This window comes from Uranotaenia lowii, chromosome 3 (genome assembly GCF_029784155.1).
Source record: "Uranotaenia lowii strain MFRU-FL chromosome 3, ASM2978415v1, whole genome shotgun sequence".
NCBI lineage: Eukaryota > Metazoa > Arthropoda > Insecta > Diptera > Culicidae > Uranotaenia > Uranotaenia lowii.
This window is the reverse complement of record NC_073693.1, coordinates 33,185,530-33,200,837: the sequence shown is the minus strand read 5'-3', so window position 1 is coordinate 33,200,837 and position 15,308 is coordinate 33,185,530. Positions and strand designations below refer to the sequence as shown.

At 42.6% G+C, this 15,308-nt stretch overlaps 2 protein-coding genes across 2 annotated transcripts in view; both read left to right on the top strand.

The window, feature by feature from the left end:
- LOC129754918 (ubiquitin carboxyl-terminal hydrolase 31) overlaps positions 1 to 9,596 on the top strand; it is a 31,838-nt gene extending 22,242 nt beyond the window's left edge. The window contains exons 2-6 of the mRNA XM_055751186.1: positions 4,411 to 4,635; positions 4,707 to 4,841; positions 4,910 to 5,044; positions 5,839 to 8,166; positions 8,266 to 9,596. Coding sequence (XP_055607161.1) covers positions 4,411 to 4,635; positions 4,707 to 4,841; positions 4,910 to 5,044; positions 5,839 to 8,166; positions 8,266 to 8,316 — 2,874 coding nt within the window. The 3' untranslated portion in view covers positions 8,317 to 9,596. The remainder of the gene's footprint in view (positions 1 to 4,410; positions 4,636 to 4,706; positions 4,842 to 4,909; positions 5,045 to 5,838; positions 8,167 to 8,265) is intronic.
- Positions 9,597 to 14,830: 5,234 nt separating this feature from the next.
- LOC129751321 (tafazzin) overlaps positions 14,831 to 15,308 on the top strand; it is a 47,225-nt gene continuing 46,747 nt past the window's right edge. The window contains exon 1 of the mRNA XM_055746755.1: positions 14,831 to 15,306. The gene's annotated coding sequence lies outside the window, so the exon portion shown is untranslated. The remainder of the gene's footprint in view (positions 15,307 to 15,308) is intronic.

Genomic DNA, 15,308 nt, shown 5'->3' with positions numbered 1-15,308 from the left:
CTAAGCTCAGAGTCCGGGATGACCATCCGCTACGTGTGCTCCTGGCGGGGGTATTCCACTGACTGGAGCTGTGAGGACTCAGGAGAAATGAGATGCCAGTTCGTCAGCTATGTGAGTGTTATAAAAATATAACATATATGAGCACCACACAGAATGCTACTTGCTTACTTGGATGAAATAATAAAAAAAAAATAACTTAGAAAAATGGCTCTAACCCGTGAACCCAATTGAATCAGGCAGGCCGAAGGTGATGTTCGAAACAAAAACTGCATGTCTGAAATAGCCATAAAAACCTTATCCACGGCCTTATCTACATCTGATTCAACCAGGTATTGGTATTTTTCTAGTTTATTTAATATAATTATAGAGACAGATTTAAGATCGGATGTTTTTTCGGCTACGCAAATTTTATACTTATTTCATAGAATATAACAATTTTTTAACAACCAAATTCAATTTAAGTGTTAAGAGTTCTCCAAGGAGACCGTTTTGAGGAAGTTATGAGTTGGAATTGCACAAGAAACTGTTGAAGAAGTTCGACGTACAGTGGAAGCTAAGAAAAAGTTAAGCTGGAGAAAGCTGAGAAAACCTGGGAGTTTTGTGCAGGCAATATAAATTGCTTTCGTTGGAAAAATCATATTAATAAAGGGTGATACGGTCAAAATTTGGTCAAGGGAAAACGCGTGTAAATCGGTGAAATCGTTTATTTAAAAAATCAAATTAAATTTCTTTTTCAAGTTTAATTAGTATAAAATTCAGGAAAAATATTCAATTAGGCTTCCGCTTTTCCAAATCCGAATTGCCGCTTAACCCCTGCCATCAGATTTTGTACAGCCACCTTCTTCGCCGCAGAAAGCCAGTTTGCCTTGCCTGCTGCTCGTCCTTAGCAGTTTTTTTGGTCTTCTTTAGGTTCCGCTTGACAATAGCCCAGTATTTCTCAATTGGGCGGAGCTCTGGCGTGTTGGGAGGGTTCTTGTCCTTGGGAACCACCTGCACGTTGTTGGCGGCGTACCACTCCATGGCCTTTTTACCGTAATGGAAAGATGTCACATCCGGCCAAAACAGTACGGAACAACCGTGTTTCTTCAGGAAAGGCAGCAGACGTTTATTCAAACACGCTTTCACGTCAATTTCTTGGTTGACAGACCCGGAAGCTATGAAAATGCTGCTTTTCAAGCCACCCACAGGTACAGATGGCTTGCCGAACCAGATATTTCTTCGCGAACTTTGACAGTTTCATGTGCTTGTAAATATCTGCTACCTTTCCCCTTCCTTTTGCCGTATAAAACTCCTGTCCCGGAAGCTGCTTGTAGTCGGCTTTGACGTAGGTTTTGTCGTCCATTACCACGCAGTCAAACTTCGTCAGCATCATCGTGTACAGCCACCGGGATCGCGCTTTGGCCGTCGAATTTTGTTTATCATCGCGATTTGGAGTCACTACCTTCTTATAAATCGATAGTCCGGCTCGTTTTTTTGGCTGGTCGAGAACGGTTGTTTGATGGCGATGTTTTTCCACAGCTGCGACGCAAACCGGCCGTTCGGGCATATTTCGGCGAGAAGCTCGAGTGACTTGACGATGCCAATAATTCCGACACCGCCCATGCGGTAGCGGTAGTAGCAATGGCCGATCGATCTCACGAGGAGCGGCTACTGAGACCGGAAATAACGCGGAAAATTCGTTCACTTTAGGCTGAGTCTCACGTTAATTCGTCTGCGAGAACCAATGAGTTCCGAGGATTTCCCTTTGAACGGATAGGGTAACCAGTTGCAGAACGTCGAAGACAATTGCGTAGATTTCATCCAACAAAAGAAGGTATATTGTGCCTCCACGTGCACACCCACGTTGAACAGTGGGAACTTCCTGTTCAACACCAGAATTAATAATTAAATTCTTGAATTTCGCCCGTAATTATCGCCAAAATAATCTTACCAGTGATTCGTATTCCACAATATTGCTAGCTTAAAATGGTGCGTCTAGCTATCCTTCTCTGAGCTGTATCTAGTTATTGAAGCGAAACGTTAATTTACATTTTATTTGATGTAAAACTTTTAACTCACAATACTCTATTTAAATAGCTGACTTTCACTTAGAGTTTTATACACTTGTGGTTTACTGGCTACTTTCGGAAACCTAGAAAATAGCTTTAAGGTTTTAAGTTTCGCTTTATATAAAGAAAAGTCACATGGATGACTTACAAAGGATAACCTAGCTCACTCTCACAGCACCACTAATTTGGAACTACCAGTTGTCTGGTTGACGGTCTTCCAAAAATTGAAAAAGGAAACCCAATTGCGTCAAACAATACCCTAGAGTATCGGCTGCTATGGAAAATACATCTCTCTTTACTCATGATCCCTACTCTAAATGGGGGCTATTCTCTTCTCCCTTACAAAATCTGGGAGGCTCCATGACCTTGAAAAATCATTTCCCACTAACATGCCCATCTTTTGCCTTCTTAGTTAACGTCAGAAAAACTGAATGAGATCTTGTGCGGAACTCAGAAAGTAACTTTCACGACCAGTAGTACTTCTAGGGACCAATAGGTGGCGCATTAAAAAGCAGATAATAAGACGGTCAATTGGGGTCAAATGGCCAACCTAGTTGAAGACAAACCATCATGTTACAGTGTTTCCGATAGAAGGTCCAGCAGTTTGTTACAGTTGATTTTTGGAACCTTTCGATGGTGTGATTTGAGCAAAAATACAGTTAAAAAAAAAACCCAACTCTGATAAAAAATTAACCAAGAGTGAAATTGTTCGACCAGATTTGGCCCACTGTATCGAACTTATTTAAAAAAAAAACCGATAGCCCACAGTTCCCAAAAAACTGGAAAAAAAGAAAGAAAAAAAACCGTTCCTGTCATCAATATTTCCGCGGATGAGTCAGTTTTTGCCGGATTGGAAAAAAGCGTGGTGCTCGGTCGTGAGTGCGGAGGATTTAGGCCTGCGGGTCTGCACTCGTGTGAGGAAGATTCGGGGCTTTTGCTCCGCATCCAGACGGAGAAGAGAAGCGGCGATCGTGGCACAGATGGCCACTCCATCATCGCCGGCTTAGGAGCAAGGACATCGACAGTGCCGTCAGAATAAGTGGAGCGTCGGCCCAGGGCAATCAACAACTCCTGTAACATCCGGCACGGCAATATCGTGCGTCGCCATTGGATGCGATGACAACCACACCTCCAGCTGCTTGGGAGATGCTGCACCAGCAGCAGAGCAACAACAACTCCAGCAACAACATCCGGCACTGCCATGTGGTGCTTCGCCATCGGTACAACACCAGCCACACCTCAGGCTGCTTGGTAAGTTCTGCACCAGCAGCAGAGCAATAACAACGCCAGCAGCAGAACAAGCCGTCGAGTGTTTCGGAGGCAACTACGAGGCAGACAGTGGGACCATGCATGGTTCCCAGGAAGGCGCCAGACGGAAAAGAACCGTAAGTCAAAAATACACTCCGAAACAAAATTGACCAGAATAGTCGGGAGCTTGGGCGGGTAAGAAATAAAACGTGGCCATTAGAAATTTTTTTACTTATGTTTCGATAATTTTATTTCGTGGCACCGAAAACCAACAACCACTTTCAACAAGTTGATCGGCAGAGGTCGATTGCTCGTGTTGGCCGGTTTCATCATGTTCACCGGGGTGAAATTGGCTAACGCGCCGTTGTACTGAAGCGGAGATTCCAGGTTCAAGTCCTGCTGGTGAGTCGTTGTATCTTTTTCGAAATATTCAATATATATACGGCTTATATTCTTTCGTTTCTCTTCATGTTTCTCTAATTCTTTCCATCACCTACGAAAATGTAGTTTTTCGCTTTTTTAACCTTTTTCGCCTTGCCGTTGAATTTTCTTGTATCGTAAATTTGTCAGAAAGACAAAATCTTGAAAACATTTTTGCATGGTAAAGTTTTCAAAATGAAATGGTAGAAATGAAATTTCTACCACTTTTTCTCAACACGAGTGAACATGCTCTTATAGAGTCAACCTCACATGGTGGTTGATTCATTTTAGTTTTTGATGCTGATTGAACAAAATGTGAGTCAAATCAAATATCTCAAGTGAATGTTTATTACCTACGATTAGGGTATTTTTGTTCGTGTTTTATGATTGATTTGATACTTCGGCGAAAATTCTTTGGAATAAAACCGATGTTTAGAATGACTCATGATTTTTTTCTCAAAACTGGCGGTCAGCGGGTTTTGATTGAATATTCAAGACGTATTTCACTGATATGAAATCAAATTTAATTTAAATAAAAAGAATTCTTTTTCTATATAAAGACTGAATCAGTCCTATTCCATTAAAAAAAATGATGCAGTATTTTCTTGCAATATATGCAGTCAGATCCTTTTTTTAGTATCCGTCTAAAAATGTTTCTAATGATTGAATTTCCTTTCTCTCATTCCAACCGCAGGGCAATCAAAAGAGTGCCGCCGCATCCAGAGACCGACTGACGGGACCCGCCGGAGTAAACGGAGGTACCGGTCAACCGACGAACGGTTTCGTGTGGCCCCCGGACACCGTGCCCGGGGTGATCGGCCTCCGCAACCACGGCAACACCTGCTTCATGAACGCCGTGCTCCAGTGTCTCAGCCATACCGACATCCTGGCCGAATACTTCGTTTTGGATCAATACAAGGTAAGAGCTTTGATCTTTTTTTTAATTGTGAAAGACGTTCAATTTCTTTTTTTTTAAATTTTATCTACCAGGCGGATCTGAAACGGCGCAACAAGATCAACGCTAAGAAGTTCGGGACCAAGGGTGAGCTGACAGAACAACTGGCGCTGGTGCTAAAATCGCTATGGACGTGCAAAGATGCCCCCGAGTACAGCTCCAGTTTCAAGGTGAAATTAATTGCAGTCGAAGTAACATCAATCATACTTATATGATTCAACTTTTTTTTTCGTTTTAGGCCGTGGTCGATCGGTACGGAAGTCAGTTCCGAAGTTCGACCCAGCACGATGCGCAGGAATTTCTCTTTTGGCTACTGGACAAGGTACACGAGGATCTCAACACGGCGACCAAGCGGAAATATAAAACGATCAAGGTAAGTTTGAGTTCGTCCATCCTCCTTCTCTGATAGGTTTGGTTTGGTTTGGTTGCCGAATTAGATCGATTTTGCTCGGTCCAATTGCTTGCTTGCTTGCTTGCTTGCTACTAGGGGTAGTCTGCGTTATTTGGTTAACAAATTAATCTGGGCAAAATTAAGCGTTATCCACGCCGACCGCCGTCAGTAGGTTCAGCGGCATTTGTAAGACGACGACGACGACGACGTAAGCAGCCTGTGCTGTTTATTTGTCCAGTTAACGCGCGGGCAAAGGTGCTAAACATTTCGTTTCGATTGTACGTTTTTTTCGCAAGGAGCCGTATTTGCGGAATGCGAAATGACGTATGTTTGTCGTATTAGCTCTGTCGGCTAGCCGAATTTTGGGCTAGATTTCTGAAATACACATTACTCTGAAAAAAATCTTCAAAAAATTTTACAATCATAAGTCAGTGGCTACTCAAACGAAAATATTAAGATTTCAAAAGGTAATTGAAGAATTCAGCCACAATATTGCAAATGACATCGACAGCCTTTGAAATCATAGTTTCATCCAGCCAAAAGGTTCTTCAATACTTCTTTAGGATTATCAGGAAGTATTAGCAAAAAAAAAAACGAATGAATAGAATCTTACCGGGAAAACCCTGTAATCGAAAGATGTCCTACAAGGGTTTAAGTTGGTCTAGTCTAGAGGATTGTCATTTTTTTGAATAAATCAATCAAGTACCACCTTTAACTTATCCTTCTCTAAGGACGTTTTCAAGATGAATTTTAAAATACGTTTTTAAACTCCACAGAACAACTACGGCCGCTCGGACGAGGTGATCGCCGCGGAAACCCTGGCCAACCACATACGGTGCAACAATTCCTTCGTGCAGGCAGTGTTCCAGGCCCAGTTCCGTTCCTCGCTGACCTGCCCCCGGTGCCATAAGCAGAGCAATACGTTCGATCCGTTTCACTGCATTTCGGTTCAGCTGCCACAGCTGACGCAGCAGCCGGTCTTTGTGCGAGTGCTCTATGCTTCGCAGCAACCGAAACAGGTGCAGCTCGGGCTGGGGATCCCGAATGGCTCCTCGGTGTCGGTGCTACGGGAACAGCTCCATGCCGACACGGGAATCAGCGTGGATCGGATGATTCTGGCCGAAATCGGAGAGGCTGGGTTTAGTCGGGTGTACTGTGATTCGCACATGGTGTCTTCGGTTGGCGACGATGGGCAGGTTTATTGTATAGAAAGTCCAAAGCCGGCCACCGAGGGTATCACCCAGATTGTGTTGTGCATCAGTAATGCTAGGAGAGATGTGGGCAGTGGCGAGGTTCGGCGATTCGGAACACCGTTTTGTATTATGGTTAGCCGGGATGTTTCTTATGTGGAGTTGCAGAAACTGCTGTTGAAGGAGATGTCCAGTATTCTGAAGTCGGAAGTGTTTGCATTCAGCACACCTTTGCAGGATATGTTTAAAATGCGATTGCAGGACCCGTCTTGTGATGCCGACGCATTTTTGGAGGCAACGGTGGAACATCCTCTATTCACGGAAATGATAGATTTGGCGCTATCGGTGCTACCGACGGATGCTGGACCTGCTCATGTCAAACTGCTGATTGAATGGACTAATCCAGAGCGTTTTTTCAGCGACATGACAGACCCGTTTGTTGAGCATGAGAGCGTGAGTCAGATGAAAGAGAAAATTCCTGCTAGCAACTCGCTCACGCTGGAACAGTGCCTAGAACATTACACCAAAGCCGAAACACTGAGCGCAGAAGATGCCTGGCGATGTCCACATTGTCAGAAATATTTGCCAGTGGTCAAAACGCTCGGATTATGGTCGCTTCCGAACATAATGGTTATACACTTTAAGCGATTCCGGCAACAACAATTGCGTGGACCACAGGCAGCAAAATTGACCACATTAGTGAAATTTCCACTGACGGGATTCGACATGACTCCTCACCTAGCTAGGGATCCCAATGCTGAAATCGCGAGCAACGAACCAGAGGACAATTGGAGTCCTTGGCGCCGTACGACCAAACGTAATACATCACATTCCTTTCTTCATCAAAACCAGCACCAGTTACCAGTTCAGTTGAAAGACAATCGATACGATCTGTATGCGGTTTGCTATCATCAAGGGGACACCCTCGAAACGGGCCACTACACGGCAGCTTGTAAAAATCCGTACGATCATCAGTGGTACAAGTTCGATGATCAACGAGTGAGTCTCGTTCCTTCAGAGCAAATTCAGGACGATATCGTCAACAACGAGGCTTATATTTTGTTTTACCAAAGACGACCTATCGATGGTTCCGAGTGTTCAGGTACGAGTTCCAGCTCCGGTGCAGATCACTGGGTTTCACGAATAGCAGCTGCTCCCCTCGGAGGAGCCACAGTGCCAAATGAGAACAAACCGAAAGACGATCCACCAAAAACGGAAAGCGCTGTCTCGGTGGAAATTGTTAGCGCGGAATGTGTGGCCCCGAAGAAAATAGACGACGAAATCGCCCCAACTAAACATTCCGAAGATGAGAGTGACTTTAGCGGTAGAGACAAATGTACAGAGCAAAACGGTAGCGACCAACAAGTTGCAGAATCAAACGAAAAAGTTGTAACGGTCGAGATTGAAGTAGTCAAAACACCCGAATCGGTGAAAGAAAGTCCTGAACCGCTAAGCACTATTCCATCCATCACGGAAGCCCATTCAACAACAAACGTAAGTGAAGAATCCTCGTCTAAAATTTCACCAACCACCAGTGAGGAACCTGCCCAAAAAGAGACGCACAACAGACCAGTCGAGGAAACGGATCACTTCGAACTCTGCGAAGAACCCAAATCGTCGTCGGTCTCGAGCAGCCGTTTCTCGTTGCCAACGTCACACTCGCACTTTCAGGATATCCTCTGGCGAGATGGGGCGGCATCGGCTGTATCGGAGCTACTTCACCACCGGCCGTCTTCGTTCACGTACAAACCCACCTACGAGTCGGATGCGGTCTCGATGATCCGCGGTGCCAACACCTGCAGCAAGGACACACTGCTGTTCATCGATCAGCAGTCGCACGCGACCGGTCTGGATCGGGTTGTGCTAGATGACGACGACGATGAGGACCTCATCGGCAGCGGTCGAGCACTTTGGGTATGTTCGAAAACCTTTTAACTCTCCTTCTCATCCTAAAACTTTTCAAATCCATTTTATACAACCTTTTTAATTGTTTAATTTTTTTTTCAATTTTAGATATCGCCAGTTACACCTCACAAGTTGATTACGGTATCGCCCAAGAACTGAGGGCTCTAAGCCCCCAGAATCCGATAGACACCCGAGCGTTCGAAGTAAACAAGATTTCAACCATCTACCACCAAACTCTCAACCACCAAAAAATGGAAACTAAAAAAGTTACTGAAAACCTGGGCGTCCTAACGCAGAAAACTATGGACACGGATCTAGTGGGTCCGACCCCAAATCAAAAAAAAAAATGATCACGAAACTATCCAATCCACACACCACAACAACCATTTACCTATACTGTTAAACGTTTTTGTTTTATTTGTTTTTCTTTTTTGAATGTTATCGCCTTTGTTGACTTGTGAGTCGAACATGTAAAGAATATTATTTATTGTACCCGTTAGGACCTCCTTCATCCCTCAACAACTGAAAAAATCAGCACCAGCAACAACAACCACTAGTTCTAAGTTGTCGAACAATCTTGTGCCTGATCGCATGGGAAACGAAGGTGAGTATGTATTTATTTGCTGTAAATTTTACTTTATAATTACCAACAAACAAGAGGGAATACACTTTCACACTTGATTGTACCATAGGCATAAAAGAAAACAATTTTGAATTGCCACACCTTCCTAGTGTAGCATAACCTTGTTCAATCCTTGATGCGAATGAGAAAAACGTCTTAAAGAAAAAAGAACAAAAAATATGCATGTTGAAAACAATGTTTCAATATTATACCAACAAACAACACTTTACCCATTCCTTAGAGCGCTAAACATTAGTTAAAGAAAATTTAGAAAAAAAGAAACGTGTCAGGGAGACGTTTTGTGTGAATTTATAAAAAAAATTGAAAAAAAACGGTTAATGTATTTCGAAAAGAAGCATAAGAAAAATAACACAAACAAAACCACACACATACAAAAAAAAAGCATAAATCGGATTGATTAGCTCTAAAACGGCCATTTCCGGTCATTCGTCATAAGGTACCGGTGCGCTGGAGACGGCAGAGAACAGAGACCGAAAAAAAACCAACAACCAATTACGCGTGCTACTACCTATAGGAGAGAAATCGCGCAGTCGTTAGATTTTAGTAAGTTTAAAATGGGTGAGTGATACAACAGCAGAAACAACAATTGGAATACGAGATTGAAGCGTAGATATTACTTCTACTTTGGAGCAAACTATGAAGCAGAAACTAAAAATGTTTTTTAAAAAAGCAAGGGGTAAGCAAACGAAGAAAAAAAATGATGGATAATTATTACATGCATACAGAAACGAGTACAATTTAATGTTAGTTATTTGATTGTAAAAAGAGTAATTAAATTATAAATTATTAGAGAGTACTTTTTTGGCAGCCGTTGTTTCACTGGAATATCCGAAACGATAATGGATTTTAGGCTAGAATATATTTTTGATAACGTTTTATGAAGTCGGAGGTTTGGATGGCAGGCATGATGAGCAGAACACTCGATTCAAAATCCGATTGGTGTTCGAAATATCACAATGAGAGCTCCCCAGAAATTCCTGTCATTTTCACACTTTGACATTGAGTATCCACAGCATGGTTACACCGAAGTTCGCTCATCTCCTAGAGCCAATTCGTGGAAGTCATTTGCAGTATCCGAAGGAGTGATCCCAGATCCAGACTAAATTCGAATGATGATTCGATGACCAAACTGTTAGCGTCGTGGGGTAATAATCACAGGACCACTGAAGGTACAAATTCGATTCCAATCTCGGTACTGGGTGTCAAATGTTAATCTCAAGGTGTGTCGAAGTTTTCAACAAGCATATATCAAGTTCAGGATGTTGAACATCTTACGGAAGTTAAGGTCGTTCAGCATCTTATGGGAAATAGCCTTGGTGCCGAGTGGAATTTCAGTGATGAATGATGGAAACAAACCTACATTTATAACGACCAACAGACCTCGACCTTACGCACACCCACTACTCCTAGGAAAGAATAAATACTGGGAGGTATCGGATGAAGAATCACTGTCTGATCGACATATTGGCCCTTATTCTGCGCCGCGCGTGACGTGATGATAATTGAGTCACCCAAGTCACCCTATTCCAGCAGTCGGTTTAGGTGAGAAACGTCACTTCGGATGAACTTTGTGAGTTCTTACCCTATAATCGTAGTCACCGTGGGTGAGAATTGTCGCATTCGGGTGACGATTTTAGGTGAGGATTGTCGGTATGGATTTAGGTACCGACTAGGTAAAATTTTAACAGAAATTCATGTCAAAAGAGATTTTAAATGATAAAAGGGATACGACAACCTTAGCACTGAACGAAAAAGCTTGTTTTATTAGTTTTCAACCTCATTTGAAGCTTTTAAAATTGAAATTAAAAAAGTGCAATCAAAAACGGATTCTGGGTTTTGCATTTTGCAATCGGAATATTAATATGCAAATTCGATTGAATTTTATCTAAAATCTGAACCTGGAATGTTAATTGGAATCTGCAGCTAGGGACTTGATTTTAGTATCGAAATTCCAATCCAAAAATTATCTTGTTTAATAAAATTGAATATGATGTAAACAATAACAGTTAATTGATTGCATTCAGCAAGTTCTTTAAAAAGTGTCTCCATGAAACCGACTTATGGACTTATGGTTAAGTTAATTGAACAAACACATTGAATCATTTTACTTGATCTTTATTTGTATCAGATTCAAATCATGTTCCATTAATCCAATATTATAGGGCACCATTTCCCGTTTGTTTGGATAACGTGCCACTATTAACCCTACCCTTTTTCGGAACACATTCCCGTCGCTGGGGGAAGCCGTCACTTAAATCTCAGATCACATACATACATCGGTATTTTCGGTCTCATTAAAGATTCGGTTTTAAATCCCACAGATCGTCTTTTTAATCGTCACCACCGGTATCTTCTTCCGCCGTATAAAGAACGAAAGAATTCCATCGAAAAGCGCAAGACGAACCTGAACACCGATGATACGGCTCATTGTTTCCATAGCCAAAACGATAATCACTAAAATAACCTGTTTTCCTCATTTCGGGAAACCTAAAATATTAATTATTAAAAATTATTATCGATTAAAAGAAGTAACTTATTTTTCCAACCTGAAATAGCTGCTAAGGTTGTCGCAGATACTTGGAAGCCTTTTTGCGCACCGGTTTGTGAGACAGCAGTCGCCCTTGCATGTTGTTCGAATTTTTGTTGCTCCAGTTTGATGCTGTTTCTGAAATCCGGACTGGGCTGGAATTTCCAACTTTTGTAGCCAAATTTGTCCTTTTTTTCAACTTGATCAGCTTGCTAACACCGTACAATCCGATAATTGTCCAAGACAGGGCACAATTTTCACTCGTTGTTTTTAAATTCAATTTTCAAAAACCGAATCGTAAACACCGGCACAACACAATCAGAGCAAATTTCGCCATTATGCTAGATGGGTTCATCCAGTCACTCAGCTCGGAATGAGTATCTGTCACTTGCTCTCACCTCACTTAAACCGACTGTCGGAATAAGGTGACAAGAGTCGAGTGACGGTGGGGTGACTCGCCAACTGTCACGTCACTCGCGGCGCAGAATAAGGGCCATTATTACATTCCATATAGAGGGAGGGGTAAAAATCAAGAACGTTTTTAGAGATCCCAGGAATACCAACTAGAGTCTGTACAAACACATACTTGAAGTTTGTGATCCTGATCATATACACTATACATGCATGTTGGATTTATACAACAATATAGCAACAAGAGGAAGCTTTAAACAGTTTCAAAAATAAATAAAAAATACACTGAAGGAAAGTGTTTCTGTTGGGACACCTGATCACCCTGGTCACCCTGATCACGACGAGGATGGGGTTAAGCAAGTTTTGGATACCTTTCTGCTTACTTACCGGACAACCCCGAATGCCAACGTACCTGAGGGTAAATCGCCAGCGGAAGTGATGTACGGTCGACCGATTCGTACATGCCTGGATTTACTACGAGTTCCACAACCAAAGCCGAAAGTCGAGATTGAAGAATCCAAAAAACAGCAACCAAGGTCGTTCGAGCGTAAACAACTAGTCTACGCCAAGGTTTACGCAAACAACAAGTGGACTTGGGAACCAGGAGAGGTGCTAGAGAAAGTCGGACACGTGATGTACAACGTTTGGGTTAACGACCGGAAGTTGATTCGGTCTCACATCAACCTACTTCGTCACCGTTTCCGGCTCAAGAAAAATCTGGTCCATCACCAACAAAAGACACCCATCTGCCTCTTAGCATCTTGTTGGAAGAATGGGACCTCCCGTTCCAGACTGAAACGACACCGAATCCCGAGCCAGGGGTTGAACCAGTGTTCCGAATATCACTCAATTCTCATGAGAGACACTGAAACGTTTTCAACAGCGAAAGCAAAACCTAAATTGTCGGTTGGTTTATCTCCCAGTGGGGCAAAGATTGTGTTCGACAGCGCTGCTCCGAGAATCAAAGAAATAAAATTTGAAAGAGAGACGTTTCTTCTCCAGTTGGAATTCTCAACTGAGTGAGGAGCTACCTGATTTTCAGTTTCTTTTTTCAGTCAATAACTTTTCTTGCTCAATCACTCACTCACTCACTCGTTTACTGATCGATGATCGAATGCTGTCTGCCTGATACATCTTGCTTTGTTGTTGCTGTTGTTGGGGAGGACCAACATAGCCATTCAAACACGCAGGCAGTGTATCTGCCGCTATGGCAGAAAGTACGCAGGCAGTATGAACCGATGTAAGGCCGCATTGATTGAGTTTGAGTGAGTGAGTGAGTGGATTTTGAATTGGATCTTGTATCAGTCAGTGTCTCAATCACTTCTGATACACCAGGTAGTGAGCTTGAGAGATCGACTTAGATGCGAGTCCGCTCTCGCTTTTGAATCTTGTTTACATTGACTTCGCATTGTCGCTCTGCCGACTCTCTAGGGAACAACAGGCAGCAGCAATCGGCTTTGAATGTTTCCAACTAGAAACCTATCATGAGCGTTTCTTCCGAGTGATTTTCGGAAGACTGGGTTGAACCAATGCTGCAATCTCCTGCTCAACGTTCATCTGTCCATGTCCCATCTTCGTTGTCCAGTGACCAGTCGTCAGCGTCTTCATCTTCGTCTACGTCAACATCTGCAGACTTCGAGTCTGCCAACGACTCTACTCCAGCTCTTAGGCGTTCTACCTGTACTCGTAGACCGCCTCAAAGGTTCCTGCCGTACCGTCGGTATTAGGAGGGAGATGTTGGGACACCTGATCACCCTAGAGGGTTTTTATCACTGGGCTCCTCCGCTGACATTATGCTGTCAACTGGATCGACGTCATCAAGTGAATGACAGGCAACAACGTGTAGATCGTCATCTTAAAATCGCATTGTAAAGAGCGCGCACGCGATAAAAGTTTTATCCGTTTTAAATATACTTATTTTATTGTACCCCGATGTTTTAACTATTGTGAATATCACCTCGTCAACGGGGATACAACAGTTTCAAACAGAAATTTTTCATGGTGAAAAAGAAAACTTGAAAAATTAAGAAGAAAAAAACAAGTAGACTTCAACAAATCAAAAGCTGACTAAAATTGGGATGTCTATCGTAAGTTAATAACTGTGTTCAGTAAAATTTATCGAAAAGCTAAGAGGAGTAGATTTGTGGAACCGTTTAACCTACGTCAGAAACTTCCTTGCTCCAGAGAGTTCTATGTAAAGAACATTCAAATAGACTGGGTCCCGGGAGAAAAGCTTCAATTACTACTGAGTACGCTTTTCTCAGGATCCATCGAAGGTACAGAGATTAAGGACACTCCGACTAGACGACCAAGTCGTAATATCAGGCTTGATGAAGTTGTTGCCAATCGCGCGCAATCTTAACGCCGTCGATGATGAACTGGGCAATAAGTACATTCGAGCCATTCAAAGCTGCTGGTATAGATGGAATTATTGCAATTCAAATAAGCAAGCATATGGTAACACCTGCCTTGATAGAGATGTTCGTCGTCAGTATTTCACTTTATCATATTCCCACTTAGTGGAAAAAGGATCGTTTTATCTTATTTCGAAACAAGAAAAAAAAGATAAAACTCAACCCAACGCATTCAGATCTATCAGTCTTTGAGATAATTTCACGCAGTGGAGTGATGGAAAACAAAATTAACTATGATGAAAAAAATTGGGGACGAAAACAAGTTCACGTTAGTTTTAACTTTCTTTTGTCAATTCACGTTGTTTTATCGATTCTATTTTTTACAGTGCTCAACATACTTACTGGTGAGATATGAACCCCATTCATCAATCTTCCACGCTAGCCCGTATCACTTCTCGTGCTTCTTCATTCATTTATCAAAGACGCCATTTGAGCCCGTGAAACGCCATGCGTTACGTTTCTAGACACGTTATGAATCAATCAATGAGAAACCGCGCTATGTGCTCGATTTCCATGCACAGTTTCTCACTGGCTAACGGTTTCTGGCGTGAAGGTGAGAACCAACTGGTGAGACCGGAGCAAACACGTGATTCGAATATGGGAGAGACGATTTGCGAACCACCATCAAAACATTTGTGAGAGAGGCAATTTTTCCAAGCGAACTGTCAAAATGTATGCAGTTGCCTTGCCTCGGCACTAGTCGGTAGCGTGTTCGATCGTTTTGCTTCATTCATGTTTACTATTCTTTCGTAATATTTGGTGGTCTTCGTCAAAAAATTTCGGGAGAAAAATAACAGTATCGTGTGTGAAAATTTTGTCATTAGCAGCAGCACAGCTGACCTTTGCCGAAACGAGAAGTGTTTGCTGATGGATTCGGGAAGCATCAAATTAACAGTGTGATTGAGCGTTTTGCAGCGGTGAAGAAAAAGATCTCCAAAAGTGTAACGCAAAGTTCCTGCTAGGTCTCGCTATTGCTGATTCTTGATTCATCTAGGGGGAAAAAACACGATATTCATACATGGTAGAACTGGAAGACCTTGACTATAAATGGTTCGCAAGAAAAAGTGACGCTGTGGCTCGATTCGGTTCAGTTCAGTAAACCCGCAGAGCAATTAGGTTGTGTTAAAACGCCAAGCAGCAGCCGCCAGAAAAAGGT